The sequence below is a fragment of the Lissotriton vulgaris genome, chromosome 11 (assembly GCF_964263255.1).
Source record: "Lissotriton vulgaris chromosome 11, aLisVul1.2, whole genome shotgun sequence".
In the NCBI taxonomy this organism is placed as follows: Eukaryota; Metazoa; Chordata; class Amphibia; order Caudata; family Salamandridae; genus Lissotriton; species Lissotriton vulgaris.
In genome coordinates, this window is record NC_141699.1 from 710,945,926 (window position 1) to 710,965,380 (window position 19,455).

The following is a 19,455-nucleotide window of genomic DNA, read 5'->3' on the forward strand; positions in this document are numbered from 1 at the left end:
AAAATGGCAGCTACATCCAGTTACTTTCTGTGTGTGTACCGGTTGTATCGACAACAACAACATTGTGGTACAAGAATATAGAGGACACAATAATGTAGGACAAAATATTGAAAGGTAAGTGCACATTGGGAAGTACAGATTTACTATTCGTAACTTACATCTATGTACCTGAAAGGTAAATGAACTGCGCAGGTACATATATGTGGAGTTAGGTATCGACAATCAAGACTTACAGGGCAGATTTACGAGCCTCGTGAGCAACATTTGCACCGCCAATGCATCACTTCTGTGATGCAGCGGCGGCGTAAAGCATGCGCCACTATGCGCCCTATTTTCAACGTGACGCATCCAGGGAGATGAGTCACGTTGTAAAGCCCTGCGCCACATGAAACCTGCGTCAGGTTTCATGTGGGCGTTCCGGCGCCGGCGGGAGCGTTCCATCGCAGGAAAGCCTCGGAAAAGGGCCTGAATGAAATCTACAAGATTTCACTCAGTCACTTTTCCGACGCCGCTGCATCAAAACTTTGCGCCTGCTTGAAGCAGGCGTAAGGCGTGACGGACCATGTTGAGGATGGGCCAGGTTGGAACAGTGCTGGAGTTGCCTTGCGCCCGCGACACAACTCCAGCAATGCGTGGCACGACACAACTCCAGCCATGCGTCAACCTTACGCCAGCAGATGCGACACGCATCTGTTTATCCTTGCGCCATGATGCGCCGCATGGTAAATGCGGCACGTGGCGCAGGGGTAAACTTGCGTCACGGATCTTTCCTGACGCATCCCTACTGATTTGCAGGGATGTGCTAGGAAACATAAATCTGCCCCCAAATATTTATGTTTTCGATATATTGACCTCGATATTCTGTTCCACAGATATTGTGGGTTCTATGTTCAAGGGGCACACTGTCCGTACCCTTTCATATGGAAGGGTGCACAGACACTGGTAGACGATAAAAACTCTATTAAAAGAAGATAGCACAATATATTAGGGTTTAGTGCACCTACTACACCTACCTATTATAGGTCTGTGTGCATCCTGGGGGCTAAATGTTTGAATTGCTGCAGCAGTGGCTTGTCTCAGCCATATGAGGCTAATGCGCCTGCTGCAGTGATCTTTGTGCTACTGAGAAGTGACCTGTTTAATTTCCAACGGTGGTGGCTCGGCTTCAGATCCTTACTGGGTAATGCACCTGCCGCCATGACCTGTGTGCAACTTGGAAAGTACTTGTCAAATCCCGGCAAGGCCGACTCGCCCTTTTAGAGAGAGCTTCAACCTGCTGCTTACACCACAGCGAAATTGAAGGTGCAAGCAAGCGCTGCTTTAATTCACCCATTTAAAGGGGGCGAACCTCACTGCCCTCACGTCTGCACGTGAGCTGAGAACTCGGACGCTCCACTGAACCCGCTGCGTGTGCTAGGTCTTGCCAGACCGGAGCAAACACACGCTGTTTTCCCTTTTTATGAGTTATAATTATATGGAAGCCGGGTGAGAGGTATAAGGACGCCATCCTCCCAAGCCTCGCCCCCATTTTCGGGGTGTGCCTGCAACTGGTTCAGAAAGTACTCCCCACATAAAAGCACTAGGCGAGGTGGGCCGGGCCAGGCCGGTTTCAATAGGGTCCGGTCGCTCGGGGAGACCGTCCCAGGCATGCCTCTCGGCTTCCCATTCAGCGCGCCGCACAAAGACCTCTTTCTGGTCCAGGCCTGGTCCCAAAAGAAGGGAATAAAGCACCCGGGGCCAGTAAGCCGTGAACAAACCTGTTTGCGTCGCTGCACGGTGGCGGCGCGCCATAGATAAGCCCTACTTGTTATGCAAGTCCTTAGCATAAGCTTCTGGCAGCGGCGAGCAGGCTTCGCCTGGAAGACGGTCCAAAATAGCGCCGGAGAAGGATGCGCGGTGGGAGCGGCGGCAGTGGGGAGCCGGCCGCGAGCACCCCGCACGGCCCGGACCGAGGCCCGGCGACGCGGAGAGCCGTCCCAAGATGCTGAGCTTCATGTACTTCCTCCGGAGCTTCTTCAAGGTAGGGGATGTGATGTGTGCCTGTGCATCCAGTGTCCGCGGAACTGATGGGAGGTGTACTGCTGAGAGTTCAGCAACGCTTCACGTGACCTGCAGGTCGTCATCTCTGGATAGTTCATTAGTTCACTTCGCTTGTTTTTGGGGGTGTTTTGTAGTTTTTTGCAAGCTCTTTTCATGTTTCCCTGGCGTGTGACCGGGTAATCCCACAGTGAGGCTATTAGAATAGAAGATTTAGAAAAGTAACTCCTTATAGCCCACTGGCAAACTTTAGTTATGAACAATATTCACAGCTGTGTTTACACAGCGCACAACATCTAAATCTAAATCATCCGTTTGTAACAGAAGGTCTGGGCTGTTCACTGATGGGGGATGTAAATATATGTAAATGCTACGAGATACATAGCTGAAAATAAGTTTTATTCATTCTTCTCAGACGTCCGATAGCTAGATTTTAAAGCAATTATTGCCACTTTGTTTTTAATATTTAATAGCCGCACAACTGTCTCTCAGGTGACTGGAAATGCGTACTTGTAAATTAACTGCATCGCAAGCTCTCACAGTGACAACTCACAGCACAGTGAGCACAACGAACCTGCTCACACCGACCACTGCCTGCTTGTAATCTCAAAGCACTGTAGTAAAGCGCATTCCACGACAACCGACAGCGCTGACGTGATATATGCGTCATACAATACCTGTATCATCACTTTTTGAAACATAGCACCCCTTGGTCATGGTCACAGAAGCGTTAACCTCGCTTCCACGAAAGCAGCTGGAGTTTTTAGCAAGATTAACAGCAATACATCTATTTATAGCACACCGTGCTCTCACCTTCTCACCCAGGCACCTCATAGAGTTAGTAAGAGCGTGGCATTTCTACATAGGAAGCTGTGAAAAGTACCAACGCTGCAGAACTGGTCAATGAAACAGTCATGCATTCTTATGACAAAAACTTTAATGATTCTTTCATAGCACACAGTGTTACTCCTGGGGCGTCCCGGCACGTTCAAAGAAAGAGTTAGAAACACAGAGGTACCCCTCAGCTCGAGCTGTGACGTAGCAATGGTATCATGGCCCTCACGCAAGCAAGGAAATGGCCCGTCCCTTGGTGTGTAGAGAAATACAAAGGAGCAGATTTACAAGCCCGTTTCGCCACTTTTCACATGGGAAGAGTGACGCAAAAGTGGCGCAAGGGGCTTGTAAATCTACCCCAAAATCTGGGTACAGTGAGCACCTGAAACCCTGATCGCTACTGACACCGCATACGCCACACCCTCAAGTGTGATCTCGTCATTTTCCCATTTTGTTCCGATGTTATTTCTGGTGCTGTTGACGCAGCGACCTCTGCAGAAAGCAGGTTGTACACAAACTTGTCAAGTGCCAGCAATTCTGAAAAGGAGCGCGCGTGCATTCCGTACTTCCGTCACTCCTGTATGTACACACACCCCAGATTCAGGCTGTATTTCGTATGAGAAGCGCAGTGTCCACACCCGGGGGTTCGCCGACATCTCACTCTCGGGTGATCCAGGTGCCGATGCTAGGAGTAAGATGGGTGGGTTCACCGTGTGACTCCGAGTAACGGTCCTTCCTGTGCTGTGGCGGAGCGGCTGAGGCGCCGCTGTGGAGGTATGCGCGGGGGGAGGGGGAGGTTAAGCGAGGTTGTGGTAAGTAACGGTAATCCAATTGCACTTCACGCATGCTGACAGGAAAGAAACACACCAGACGAGTCATGTGGCGTTTAAAGCAGAGGCTCGCTGGTGCTTGAGGCACAGAATTAAAATGTACGGGGCAGGAAAGAGGGACTCTTTGTGCTGTTGCGGCTGGTGCAGAGGAGTGCATAGCACAGGCTTATGCGCCGCACATTCTGCGAGGGGGGGGGGGGCATCATTTTGTGTTATACCACTGGGCTGGTAAAGAGGCATTATTTTGCACCAGGAAGGTGTTACATGGGTGGAGAGTGGATGTTTGTTTCCATGCACCCATCCAGGAATTTACCTAGACAAGTAAACCTGGAAATGTTCCAAAAGTGTATGCATACGCGATAAAGGCGCAATGAGGAGAAATAGTTGTATTTCTCCTCCTTTTTCTCCTCTTTCTAAATATGCTGGATTCTGCAGTACACTTAGAAAGAGGAAAACAACTCGAATTGTGTTTTTGCAGGAAGGTGTCCTTTCCTGCACAGAAACAATCCTGCCTGGCTCATGGGGGCCCTAGTTGGCGCTAAGGGGCACACTGCGCGCCAGCACAGACAGAGAGCAGGAATGCCCCTATTTTAGTAAATATGGAGCCTTCCTTCTCTCTCCATTTTACGCAGAGCAGCATATCAAGTTGTCTCGCTGCATTTCACTGCATCAAATATTGATATATCTGGCCCCTGATGCATACAATAAGTGTAGGCACTGAGCCCCCGATATTCGCTGTAAGCAGGCCCGGACTGGCCGTTGCGGGCACCAGGCAATCCCCCGGTGCGCCGCAAGGGTGGGGGCCAGTTTTGGGCCCTGGGGGCCGTTTTCGTTACAGGGCATATCGGCAAAAACGGACCTGTAACAAAATCGTCCGAAAACCGGCCCAGCCAAAGAGCTTGCTCGCACCTCCAGGGGGCCGGCCGAGCACTTTGCCAGGGCCTGTTTTGGTTCTCAGTCCGGCCCTGGCTGTAAGTGAATGTACTGAGCCCCTGGTGTCAACTCTAAGTATAGGTACTGAGCACCTGCTCTCCACACGAATTGCAGGTACTGTGGTCCTAATCTCCACTGTAAACTCAGATGGTGAGTTTCTTCCTTCTGCGATTAGTGCGGGTACTGAGGCTGCCCTGGTTGCTTTTCAAAGAGCAGGTTCTGGGATCATCATATCTAATTGTTCCAATTTATGACGCCGCTCCACTGTCACTGTACATATATTTATTTGAATGTTTTGTGAAGAAGTGGCATGTCTCCTCTTTGCCGCGTCAGTGCTCAGCCCCAGTGAGTGCAGGGCCTGGGAAACAGACTTTACAACGAGGTTACTACCACGTTGTGCCTTTACCATGCATTTCTTAGCACACATGTTTTTACCACATGTATGTTTTTACAACGCATGCCTTTACTATGCATTTATGGTAAAGGGGGACGTGGGGGGTCTCCCCCCACAAATACGTTGTTTTTATATATATAAACAATGCGCGGTAATGGCATACGCTGTAAAAGTATAAGCGTTGTAAAAAATGCAGGGTAAAAAATGCATGGTTAAGGCATGCAATGTATTACCCTGCATTGTTCTGTCGTACAACTCAGTTACTGAGATTCCGGTCTCCACTGTGAGTGTGTGTACTAAGTCATTGCCTCCCATTGTAATTCAGGATACTGAGGGCCAATGGTGCCTCGGTAAATGCAGGTACAAAGGGAGGTAGTCTAATCTCATTAATAGGTCTGGTGTTAGCCAAAACCTTTTGATTTTGCTAAAATAAATGTAAAGTATGTCCTTATAACTTTTTCAGCCAGCCCTCTTAATCCATTGACCGCTTCAATGTCATTCATGTTTTTTGTTTCCATCCGCATTATCATGGAGCAGTGGATAAACACTCTCCAGCCATTGGTTCCTTTCTCTGTGAGTAATGGCATTCTGTCAAATCACAATCTTATCAACCACTCAGAAAGTAACCCCTTTCAGGGCCAGGGGATTGTGGGCCATTGTAAGTTATTTCTTTATTTTTATTTTTTTTAAGCTGTGAGAGGTGGTTCTCAAGATCTCCAGACAATGTCCCTCTCCACTGGATATAATGCGCCACGTCCCGCATGCTGACTCCTAGCAATATACACTTTTCTAAAATGAATTTTTAATCCAATTCAAGATAGATGCTCCTGCATGCGCATGCATATGTGACCCTCTTTTTAATGCTTTTATAATAAAGATTTACAACAAATGTTAAAAAAACAAGCTTTGGCAAAGCAAATCACCAACCACCAAACTCATTGACTTTGCCAACGCATGTTTGAGTTTATTTCGAACATCCACGTAAAAAAAAAATATATATATATATATATATATATATATATATATATATATATACAGCTATGATTGCAGGTAATCAGGTCTCAAAGCCTCTGTGGTCTCCATTGAATGCATGTGCAGAAAATGTTTTACTCAAAACTCCACTACATTCATGTGGTGAGATGCATATCCTGATGTTTCCTCTGTAAGAGCAGCTGTTGTTTTATTTATTTATTTATTTTTGATATTTGTAAAGCGCAGCATATACCCTAGGGCGTCTTGGCGCTAAGAAACCAGTTACTTGTGGTGAGAAAACGTGGGGACGGAGGAATCATTGATCGAACAGCCAAGTTTTTAGAAGCTTACGGAAGTGAAGGAGTGAGGGGCTCTGCCTGATGTTTAGGGGTAGAGTGTTCCAGAGCTTTGGGGCTGCCACCAGGAAGCGTCGATCACCCCAGGATACTGTCTTTGTACGAGGAATGACCAGTTGGCCAAGGGTGGCTGAACGTAACGTTCTGCTAGGTTTGTACGGTTGCAGCTGCTCTTTCAAAAAGTGAGGTCCTTGATTATTGAGCGCTTTGAGCACGATACAAAGGGACTTGAAATGGATTCTGTTTCGGACGGTGAGCCAGTGGTAATCCTTTATGCTTCCTGATATTGATTCATATTTTGTTTTTCCTGAAAGCAGACGTGCTGCTGCATTCTGGATTGTTTGTAATTTGGTTATTACTCTGGATTGAGCGATGAGAAAGAGGCCGTTGCAGTAATCCAAAGCGGAAAATACTAGGGAGGTGACCAGAGTTTTGATGGCAGACTCCGGGAGAAAAGGTCGAATTTTTCTGATCATCTTTAGTTTTAGATGTGCTGTGGAAACTGTTTTATTGGCGTGGTCCATGAAGTGTAAGCCTTCATCGAAAATGATACCGAGGTTCCTAACTTTGGCGGTTGGGGTGGGATGGGTACCGAAGTCATCTGGCCACCAACTTTATGGCCAGGCTGGGAGAAGAGGTCCAAATATGACCACCTCAGTTTTATCTGAGTTTAATTTGAGGCAGTTAGTGGCCATCCATTCTCCTATGTCAATAAGTCCCTTCTTAAATTTTTCAGCCACTTGATCTCCATCACCTTTGATTGCCAGTACCAACTGGGTATCGTCGGCAGTTTGCACTATTTATTTATACAGTGCTTAGTACCCCTTTGTGAGGCACTCAAGCACTTGCCCACACAGATATAAAGGTCCAGATGTCTAGACTTTAAGTGCGTAGGTCTTGTGGTCCCTTCTGTAAGTGCAAGAATAGAGGTCCTGATGTAAAACCTGTACCTGCCAGTACAGGAGTATGATGTCTTCCCTGTAGGTGCAGGTTCAGAGGTACTGATATCCATTGTAAATGCAAGTACAGTGGTGCTAATGTTTCCTATATAAATGCATGGACCAATGCACTATGCAGTACACTGTAATAGGCATATTTTTTCAATGACTAAGCCTTTATCAATCATGCCTTTTCAACAAAATTCATTGTAAAAGCATGTATGTTATAAGCATATGCGTGGTAAAGATTTCCCTGAACCCTACCATAAACGTTAATCCTGGACCCTGGCGCACCCCACCCTCTGCCCTAACCCTTCTATTAAAAACCCTTCCCTTACCCCTAAAAACCTACCCCAACTTGACTCCACCAGGACCCCGGCCCTTCCCCTACCCTAAACCCTAAAACCCTACCCCTGAGCGACCCCCCCTTGTCCCAAGCCTTTTCCCTACTCTAAATCCTGAAACACTAACTCTGCGTGACCCCCCCCCCCGCCCGGCCCCCAGCCCCTTCCTTAACCTAAACCCTAAAACGGTACCCCTGAGCGACCTCCCACGTCCCTAAAATAGTAGCGCCCAGGCCAAAGCCCCCTTACCTCCCTCCTTGTGGTTTGTTTACTATACATATGCCTTTACCATACATACCTTTACAACGAAATTCGTTGAAATGGCATACATAGTAAAAGCATATGCGTAGTAAAAAAATGCATAGTAAAGTCTACACGTTGTAATGGTGCATGCGTTGTAGTGCTTACTTTGTAATGGCATGTGTGTAAACAGCCGCTTTGTAATGGCATTTCCCACAAACATGCACTCAAATATGTACAATACCCCCACCACACCCATGTTCTCACACATATGCACTATCATATGAATTTGACATTGATACTATTGAATGTGGTATTATTGAGCTTTTGTTGATTGTTTGTCTTTGTACTATGTGTATATAATTGTTTGTATTGTGCACTACATTTTCACTATTCGTTGTTTTGTAATTGTGTTTGGAGTAATACTGTGTGTGTATAGATGTCATGCCTCTGCAAATCTATATATATATAAATTATTTACATTTCACAATTTTGTAAGTGTTTTTCTTAATTTTTGAAATATTGGGAGTATTGCCTTTCTATTTCATTAATTGAATAATCCTTCCACTAGGCGGGGGTTAATTATAAGTTATTAACTATTTCTTTCGGATATTATGTTGTAGCAGACCCATTCTTCGTTTATTGTAGGTGTAGTTGGCAGCGGACTTTTGTGTATTCCTGCCAAATAGAGCAGAGGTCTTCAAACTTTTTTGCTCTGAGCCCCCCATAAGCAAAATGTTTTGAGGTTTGGCCCCCCTCCAAAACTTTATGTATTGATTGGGGGAGCGGGAGGGACATGGCTATGTTCATGGGCAGGCACCCTCCCCCCGCAAACAATCAATCACAGAGCTAAATAAACCATATTTACAATACTTGTGCCTCAGTAGGTACTGGTACTCTAGCAAACCAATGGCACTCCTAGGTACCATTCAGAAAAAAATTCAAATACTCAAAGACCTAATTAGCCACCACAAGCAATTAATGCTGTTGACAATGAGTCACTAATATGTCCACCATATGTATTTTTGAGAACATTTATCAATTTCCTTATTGCACAATAACAGACACATGAAACACTCGATTCACTGAACATAATAAAAAATTAGCAAAGTGTCCCCACTGAAACAGAACCACAAGGAAAAGAAAACAACATATGTTGACGCCTGCAACTTTAACAAGCAAACTAACAACATGGGGACATTGAAACTAACATTAAGGCCAGTAGACTGCTAAAGATGACTTCTTGTAGTTGTTCCATTTGAGAAACACACATGTGCAGGAGTATGCTGCATGGAAATCTATCTGCATTTTCCCCACATTCGCTCATTTATTTCCCTGTTGCTCTCCGAGTTTACATCTGACATACATACCGACCGTCCACCATTTTTGATTTCCATAACCTCTTGCAATTTTCTATTTGCATTTTCCATCCATAGCATGTTCAGTTCATCTTACTATTCTATCTCACGCCTCATCTTTTTTCACCTAAACCTCTGTCCACTATCCTCCTCTTCCTGTCTTCATAGCTCTCCACCCCACAACTCCTTAACGTCCCAACTAATTCTCGTAATATAGAATCACGTGCACTTTGTTCCTTAAACAATCACTCCACTACAGACCTATAAAGTAAATAACAAACATGACAATTTATGACGCAATAGCTTTAACTTTTTCAAATGCCAGACCTTAACTGTGAAAACACAAAACACTTACTTACATCGGTTCTCGTGTGTATGAAATGCGAACACCTGACAGAAACTCCCAGGCTCCCCTCTGTATACAAATGACACCCGTGATAATCCCCATTTGAGCTGTTTTGCTGTTTGAGTAGTACCTGAACCCTGTATCGAGGGGGTTTCTGTCCATCACATTTCTGTATTCTTAGCTTGACTGACATAGCTCAACATTCTGTCCCAGCAGCTTGCAAGACGGTCACCACTATATGGTCCTCAACTGAAAATACAATGCATATATTGGTTTGCAGTACGGTGTTAACAGGGCAGAGGCCTTTTACTGAACCACTGCACAACAGGGGCAGTCCTTGGCATGGGCAGTGTGAGCAGATTCCCAGGGCCCCATAGTCAGCCCTCCAACTTAGGGCCTTGCACCAATAAGACACAGCCAGGTTATGGCATTAAAGATGCAACCTTGTAAGTGCGCCGCCGCCACCTTAGGGAGCCCCCTCCCCTGGCCTTATTGCTTTGGTGTAGGGAAACCAACCTGAGGGGGGTGAAGGGTAGGGGGCAGTACCAGTTGCAGGAAAACACATTACTCATTTTTGTCCAGCAATTAGGTCTCCACCCCCACCCCTGCAGAGGCACAGTATGATGGATATTGTCCCTCTGTTTAGCTCCCTGGCAGTCTGCACAGATACGCATCCCTCACAGCTCCAGCCCTTTATGAGCTGTTAAGAGGCACTTAAGGAGAGGGATGGGCTGCATCTTCATAAGCAGGGGCATCTATTGAGATGCAGGAAGCCCTTAATGTGTCACATCTATGAAAATTAGAGGGGCCTAACAAATTCCCTTTCTGCCCAGGGCCCAGAGAATCCTAGAACAGGCCCTGCTGCACACGCCTGTGATAAAATCTCTGCACCTCAGAGCCATCGGGGATGACTTAATAAGTGACACGCGCTGCGTGCACTGTGCCTCTCTCTCATCAGATTTCTTTAGGCAACCTCCTTGACCCTCCAGCACATTTACTCACCCCTGCCCTCACTGTACTCCAGAGTAAATTAAGACAGCCTGGAAATACGGCAATTAAAGATCGCTGTACATCCAGGCCATCTTAATTTACATGCATCTGCAGAGCTATTTGCGCCCCCTTGGAACCACTCCATGCCCCCCCAGGGGGGCGCGCCCCACAGTTTGAAGACCTCTGCAATAGAGGGATTGTGTGTTGACAGGAGGGGCCCTCCAAAGCCGGATGGGGTGCGGAGCTCTACACAGTCCTGCTTGCACTTCAGAGACACTGCCTCAGCTCCCACATAAAGAACTTCACACTAGCCTATTGTGACTACAGACAGTGAACAGGACAGGGAAGCAGGAAATTCCAGGCTCTTTTGTGTGGGGGATGGAGGGGGGGGGGGGGTCCAGAGGCTTCTTCCACTTCAAAGTTAGCATCGGGGATAAACATAGAACCTTCAAGCACACTCTTCAGTACACTCCTGGACTTGTGGAAACTATAAAAGAAGGCATGCTCTGCTTCCAGAGGAGTGCCCTGCTGTTTGAGGCCTACCCTGCTGTCTGAGAAGGGAGATTTGACCTGTACCATTCCACTCAGGCTGGCTACCTGAGTGACTCCAAGGGCTAGATAGCTGACTTCTTGTTCGGAGTTACAGGGACACAACAAGCTCCAGATGCCTATTTGCAACTGCCCACCTGACCTGCTGCACAGGACCTGACTGCACCTGAAAATGGACCTACTTGATCCCTGCTGGCATCTGCTGAAGTGAGTTCCTGATCCCCAAGAGGTACCTCTCAGGTCCGGGACCCTTAATGTGACATCCTTTGATCTCCTCCTATAATAAGAGAAGAGATTCTGAAGATTTGGGCTCTTTGCGATCCAGAGCAGCTCATTCACGCCAAGATCTTGCTGTCCATAGTGACTGCCAGCATGAAGCTCAGGTGAACCTGACTCTTCACACTACAGCGACCACCAGCAATCACCAGCAATGCAAGATTTGTATTTCACATTACAGCATCGACAGCCCACAGTGAGCACCAACGCAAAACAGGATTTTCACACAACAGTGATGACCATCTGTGATGCCCGGCTTCCTCTCCGCGCTACAGTGACCACCATCCGCAACGCTCTGCCTGCTTCTTGCGGGCTAGTCCACTGAGAACTGGACTCATTGCACTGAACTTTAGAAGGTAACTTTTTAAGCAGGACTAACCTGGTTCCTTTATCCGGTCTATGCTCCATCGAGGTTGACATGAATTTGTGACTGTCACCCACTCTCACACAACCGGATAACAGCAAGTGGCAATTTGTGTTTTTAGGTGCCATGCATACTTTAAATGTTTGAAATTGCACATTTCCTGTTCTACTGATTGTTGCTTTGGTGTCTAATTTTTTTTTTTTACGCTATTTTTCTAAATTGTTATGTGAATTTTCTTGTGTTTTCACTATATTACTGTTTGTGTGCTGCATAAATACTCCTAGTTAAGCCTGACTGCTTTTGTGTTAAGCTACGAGAGGGTTAAGCACAGGTTAATTTAGTGACTTTTTGTGGTTCACTCTGACAGAGATTGTGGCTGTTGCTTGAGAACGGCTCACAACCCGCCCTCCCCGCAACCAAAAACTGTTTTTCTCACAATTATTATGAATAATAATCATACTGTCATCATCGCCACTGTAATTGCATCCACCGTAGTCCTCTGTCTGTCAGAATGAATGTAGGAACTGAGGTCATATTGTGTCCACGGTAATGTACCTTATATTCTCCAGTGTAAGTGCAAATACTGGACTGCAGTCTATATTACGGGATACACACAAGCAGACACTGTTTGTGCTGCTTCAAAATCTGTGTAAATATTGTTTGGTGATCATCTTATCTTCTGTTTAATAAGAATTTTAGGTGCTGAATGTCAGCTCCATTATGAGGTTAGGCCCAACATCCCAGACCGCCTGTTGTATTTCTTAGTTTTCTTAATCCACCCGCTAGGGTCAATATTGGTGCCCATATTGTTATTGTGCCTACGGAGGACACCCTTCACAAACAAAGTCTTCCAAAGAGAAACATAGTACATCAAACCCACAAAGAGTTTGTCAAGTTACTGTTCAAGCCTTTATGACGTTTTAGCTTCAAATGAAAGATGTGATTTCTATGGTCAATGAAGGAAATATAAGAAACTCCAATTATGTCACTCCTCTGGATAAGATGGATTTCTTCTTAATGGAGGTGGAGCCTGCCAACGAGTTATAGTCTGAAAACATACCCCAGGTCCTGCAATGGTTTGGAACATTGTAGGAATGAAAATCACCTTTCAGTGTCCATTAATGAGCAATTTGTTGATAACCTTTAAGAAAGAAGTGAGGAAAGTCCAGAGTTGTCTGATAGAAATGTTATTGTAATTCTGTTTAGAAAGGGTGAATGATCCTCTCAAAAGTGATTTTGACCACTGTGATTGGTAGTTGTGTCAGCTAAGCTGTTACTGTTGTGATTCAAGGTCCTGGCCGAGGAGAAGATTATCAGATCAATTAGGATTCCCTTCAGTTGTGGTCACAGATGAACAATGCCTACATTTAAATTCAGTGATATTGAGATTTAAATTGAGTATTTTAATAGCAGTGACATGTTTATATAGTAAAAGGGGTGGTACCCTTGTGCAATATGGTGCATCTTGAGAGTTGACTTCTGTATGTGAGGCAATTTAACTCAAACTAGAAATGCCAATCAATGGCATATGCATTTACAGAATGTGTTAGATCATTCAGTGGTTATGCACACATTATGAAACAAGAGTGACGACACCTGGTTGTCACCTAGTAATCATCAGAAGGCAAGGATCCATGCTGTGGGAAATACATGAAATATGAATCTCCAAAGTGTGTCCAGTTAGTGTAGGAAAGTAGGATCTACTTCCAATGATTACCCCTACTTTTTGCTTGATGTGATGCTGTTTTTAACTAGTCTGACTGGGATCCTGCTAATCAGGACCCCAGTCTATCTGCTTTCTCCCTACATTGGTTTGTTCAGTACTTAGGTACATCCCAGATTGGATACTGGGGTACCCTTGGCACTCCCTAGTATATGGTACCCATGTTCCCAGGGCATGGGTGCCCCAGAGGTCCCCCATGGGCTGCAGCATTATTATGCCACCCATGCAAGACCATTCAAAATTGAACTACAGGACTGCCAGAGCAGCCTGCGTAAGATGGTGAATGCACCATTTGCTCAAGATATAGGTTTACTATATCTAAGGGTCACTGCACTTAAAACCTATGTCATCCCTGTAGCAGGACTTTGCAATCCTGAAGGCATGGTGCTTGGTTCTAAGTGAGAGGGTGCTGCTTCATGAACAGGACCCCCCTGCAGCCTACGGAGTCCATTCTCCCTGTTTGTCAGTCAAGCAACCATATACTATATGGAGGGACACCTCGTAATTATGTGGTGACCATCACGAAAACGTCTTCAACGAATCCTAGCACGTTTGGTATCAAACATGATGGAATCATACCCCCATATGATTCCAAGGACTGGCAGAGCCCTCCGTTAGGCTCTCAGTGTTCCTGGCACCAGTCTTCTAGACCCAGACAGCACAAAATGGGTACTGCCGACCAGAGGCACATTTCTGCCCTCCTGCTGCTGAGCCAAGCTCGAGCAGAGGAAGGTGGAACAATAGGCATCCCAACACAGGGAGGTGTGACAACCTCCCAGAAAATATTTAGTGTATTTGTGCCGAGTGGGTGGCTTGTAAACACCTGAAAGTCTGCACGAGGGGCACATTTGGTGTCCCTGTGCATAGTCTAGTTCAAACCAGTTCTGGGAGCGTTACTTTACATTTTTAGGTTGTACCAGAATGATGAACAAAATGTAAACCGGAAATGAATGAAAGAAAAGTACATCATAACATATGCAAAGAACAATGCACAATGGACTGCAAGCCACCAATATATTTAAAAATCCAAGTTAAAATAATTAATGTAGTCACTGTAGTCCTTGATAGTTCTCAGAAGCTGAAAGCACATCTTCACCCAGAGCTCCATGTGGCCGTTGGCATCCAATGCAGTGTGGCACAGTGAATGCAGACAACGATTGCTCCCCAATTGTTGAAAGATCCACTAAATCAATCATGAGCTCAATTGAGATACATGACCAAAGTGTCCGCCATTCATGCATCTTCTGACACACGCATCTTGGCACGAAGCTAGTCCCAAGTATGGAATAGGTCTCCACGCAGACAGGAACAGGGCCGATAGGAACATTGCAACGTTCTCGGTCTAGAGCAAGCTCTAGCTGAACTTTATTAAATGAACAACACAATTGGCAGGACGTACAAGTAGTAGACAGAACTCAAGTTGAAGTGAGACACTCATGCACATGAAAAGCTGCCCTCCTTTTCAGAATACTCAGTGTAGGTGGCTGAAGCTCAAAGGAGATGGTGCAAACAGTTACGCATACTCTGCCCATTGCTGCAAAATAAAGCAGCCAGTCCCCAAAGCCAGATGCAGTGCTTGTAAGCCAAATGGTCTAAATCAACACAAAGACCTTTCAAGAAAAAAAAACTGTAACATTTTCACTGTTTGCCCAGATAGTAACAGCCACTGGTTTTAGGTAGACAGCTTACTTCAGAGCTTGGATGATAAGTCAATGTCTCCTTGCGCCACTGTGGTATCCTTTGTATTGCATTAAGTGGGCTGTGGAATGTATAATGAGGGTTGGAATGTTCTTATGTGTTCTCTGTTGGGGAGTTCTATGTGAGTCAGTTGTATGCTGACTGGGAGACTGTTGGGACCTGTTGTGGATGTTAAGCTGCTCCTTCATCTGTAGAATAAACTTACTACAGAACCTACTTGGAAATCGGCTATCTTTCTAGCTTACATCAGCCACACAGCACATTTAAATTCGCAGCAGCACAGAAATGTTCTTAAAATCCGTTGAAGTCAAGGAGTTGAAACACCTCAAACAGGCTGTCCAGTGGTAAAGGACACTGGTGGGGCTAGTGAAGGCGTTGTTTACCTCCAGGATTCGAGTTTCTTTAGCAATTTCAAGTAGTACAGTTCCTTTAAAGTTTTCTTTTTTGTAAAATCCAGGTTTGCCCAGTAGTTTCAAATGTAGTACAGATTCCAACACACGTAGGTTCTTACTTCAAATAGTCACCAAATGTCGTGGTATAAAGAAGTCCAGATGTAGACCAGGAGTAGGTTCCAAGATGATACTTTATTAAGTTCCAGATACAATCCAAGTAGATGGTAAATAAGAAGTTGAGTAGATGTATTGTAGCTGTAATGTAGCTCCACCAGAAGCAGCCTCCCTGCTGCTCAGCCTGCAATCTTCAACTGACCACACCAGATCTCCAAGCAACCCATGCATTCATGACATCATCAAATATTCTACACTCAACCAGGCTGAACAGAGAAGAAGTGTCACAGAAAGAAAGAAGAAGAGAAATAACATTTCAACACAGTTCTCTCATAAGCTACTCTAAATCTTTTACTCTGCTCCATGCTAAGTATATCGGAAAACAGTTTGCTCTCTCTTACTGTAATTTAGATTGCTGTAGCTTAAATCACACAATTCTAACCATTGATACACCTGCACATAGTTCTCATGAGACAATCCAATCAGAGTAAAGTGAGGTGATACAACTGTATGTTCGTATGCTTCTCATGACTCCTCACAATGCAGCTGCTCCCTGCATCCTTCAAACTTAGATTATCTGTAGCAAGATAAATTACAGAAACTAGCCTGTACTCTGCAGATGTCTTCGCAAATGCACTACCCATCAAAACATTCCATGATCATCACAAAAGAAACATTAATGTCATTGGAAAGAAAGAAAAAAAACACTACAGCCGATTATTAGGACTCTAGCTTCACTTGAAATAAAACGTTTGTGTCGCAAAGCATGGTGGCAACAGCTAGCCATTTTACAAGGTAGCCCTTCATCAGCCGTGGCCAATCTGAATTTCATTGCAAATCTTTCTCCAGAGACAACTTTTGTACGTGTATGTGTTAATGTTGATTTAATGTAAAGATTTGACTAATAAGTTTTAACATGACTTTCCTACCCTAGTTGTGTTGATGTTCTGTACTGCGGTAAATCTGTCTACATATAAGCAGAATGTTTCTTAAAGGTTCATCTCAGTTACATTGAACATGGTCCAGGCAATGCCATTTTCCCAGGGTCTGAACTATGCATAAACACGACATTCTATCCAGAATTTCTGCATGCCTGATAGCTTTGTATTTTAAACTGGCTTTGTTAACCAATTGCTAGATATGCGTGCAAGTTTCATGACTTTTCACATTTATAAGTGGGAATGATGAACATTAAGACGTTTTGTACATTTGGCCAGATGTGTCAATAGTTCAAAGAGTGATAAAGTGCAATGACTCATTACTAGGACAGGAATCTATGCAAAAAAAAGCATCGGTAGGATAAAGTTAATCTCAGGTACTAAGCAATATCTTTATGCGGTTCTGGTCGTTTACCACACAAAAATATTGACCAGGCTTAATTTCGTCGCACTTCTGTGAGTTCAAAGGATCTTGTTGTGGGTCAACAACAAATAAATGTATTGATTATTGTGTCTGTGAGCTATCCTTGTTCTTGAGGCCTTTGTTACTTTTGTTTTCCTTGCCCTCTCAATTACTGTCAAAGAAGTATGTATCGTAACCGGTATGGAGGAGGAGTGGTGTGGAATTTGCTAACTTGAAGATCCTAATTTCAAGGCAGACTTCCATTAATTAAGTAGGTGCATCATGATTTGGATATGAGCAAATCACACCTACTCACAGAAATTTCTTTGTGATTTGTGCCCTGTGTGTTTTTTTTTTTTGTGTATGGAAAACCGATTGACTCTGCGCTGTATCAACTTTTAGATTAGAAACCAAGAAGGAAGCATCAGGGCGTATGATGTAATTGGGTGTAAAAGGTTGTATTTATTAGGAGTCTGTTGGAGAATAACTTATTGTATTTAAAATGTTTCTATAGCGCGACTGCGCCAAGTTGTATTAATGTGCTTTACGTGGAGTAGGGACAGAGACTTCAAAATATTTAAACTACTAACAGACCTCTAAGCAGTTGAAAAGTATAACTTGTAGGGTGTAGGTGTGGGAATTGTTTTTTTCTTTTTTGGTAGGGACAGTTCTCATCAATGAAATTGTGCAAGGGGCTTTATGCTCTGAAAATTGAATTCACTAAGGACAATATTTGGCATTTGCTTAGTGTGATTCTTTGTTTGGTATGATTTATGTTCATATATTATTATTAGGGGTGCAACACAGGCTCCCGCAGCCCCTTCCGCAGCCCGGGCTCCCGCAACCCCTTCCAGTGGGGCTCGATTCAGTCAAAGATCAACGGATATCTGTGAGATATGGGAGACTCAGGGGCCCCTCATCACATTCAGCACAGTGGCCCCAGCATTATTGTTACGCCACTGCTTATTGTGTCCTGGAATTATCTGAAATAAAAATACTTCATTGGACTTGACCCTGGGGTTTATTAGGCCTTTCCGTGAATTAGGATTCAGTATAGATGTCATAGTCTATACTAGGCTGCAGAGGGGAACAGAGTCAATGTCATACCCACCGTTGTCCTGTGCTGCAGTGTAACTGGTGTGCCTTACTGTGAGCACCTTCTTTTGTGTTGGACACCGGTGTTCCGAGTGGCATAGACTGAAATAGAGTGGCATAGAGTGGTTAGAGTGTTGTGTACTGGAGTGTTACAGCTGCATGGATGGAGTGGCGTGGATTGACATAGAGTAGAGTGGCATAGAGTAGATTGGCGTAGAGTGTAGTAGATTGGAGTGGATTGGAATGGATTACTGAGGAGTGGATTGGAGTGGACTAGAGTGGAGTGGACTGGATTGGAGTGGAATGGATTGGAGTGAATTGGAGTGGAGTGAATTGGAGTAGATTGGAGCAGAATGGGGAGAAATGGACTTAAGTAGAATGGGTGGGTACTGGAGTGGATTAGAGTGTAGTGGATTAGAGTGAAGTGGAGTGGATTAGAGTGAAGTGGAGTAGCTTGGAGTGAAGTGGATTAGAGTGGAGTGCAGTAAAGTGGAGTGGACTAGAGTGGATTAAACTGGAGTACATTATAGGAGAGTGGAATGGAATGGAATGGAGTGAAGTGGATTATAATTAGAGTTCATTAGAATGGATTGGAGTGGATTAGATTGTATTGGAGTGGTTTAGAGTGGATTGGAGTGGAGTGGAGCTATCTAGAGTGCAGTGAAGTGGATTAGAGTGGAGCATAGTGGATTGGAGTGGAGTGTACTGTTGAGCATTGGAGGGGATTAGAATGAAATGCATTAGATTGGAGAGGATTAGAGTGGAGTGGATTAGAGTGGAATGAATTACAGTGGAGTGGAGTGGGTTGCATTGTATTAGAGTGGAAAGGGTTACTGTGGAGTGGTTTGGAATAGGTTGGATTAGAGAGGATTAGAGTTGATTAGAGTGGAGTGGATTAGAGTGGAGGTAAATTTAGTGGATTGGAGTGGGTTACAGTGGAAAGGATTAGAGCTGATTGCAGTGGAGTGAAGTTGATTAGGTTGGAGTGGATTAAAGTGGATTACATTGGATTGGAGTGGAGTGGATTAGAGTGGGATGGACAGGAGTAGAGTGGAGGGGAATAGAGTGGAGTGGAGTGCATTAGAGTGGATTGGATTAGAGTGGATTGTAGTGGAGGGGTAGATTGGATTAGGGTGGAGTAGATTGGAGTGCAGAAGAGTGGCTTGGAGTGGATTGTAGAGGAGTGGAGAGGATGAGAGTGGAGTGGACCACATTAACGTGGATTATATTGGAGTGAAGTGGATTGGAGTGAAGTGGAGTGGATTAGAGTGGAAATTGTGAGAGTGCAGTGGATTGGAGTGGAGTGGATTAGAATAGATTGAGGTGGATAA

General features: G+C 44.8%; 1 protein-coding gene across 1 annotated transcript in view; it reads left to right on the plus strand.

The window, feature by feature from the left end:
- Positions 1-1,621: 1,621 nt before the first annotated feature.
- ARHGEF4 (Rho guanine nucleotide exchange factor 4) overlaps positions 1,622-19,455 on the plus strand; it is a 663,006-nt gene continuing 645,172 nt past the window's right edge. Inside the window, exon 1 of the mRNA XM_086943787.1 lies at positions 1,622-2,020. Within this exon, the coding sequence (XP_086799913.1) occupies positions 1,982-2,020 (39 nt within the window). The 5' untranslated portion in view covers positions 1,622-1,981. The remainder of the gene's footprint in view (positions 2,021-19,455) is intronic.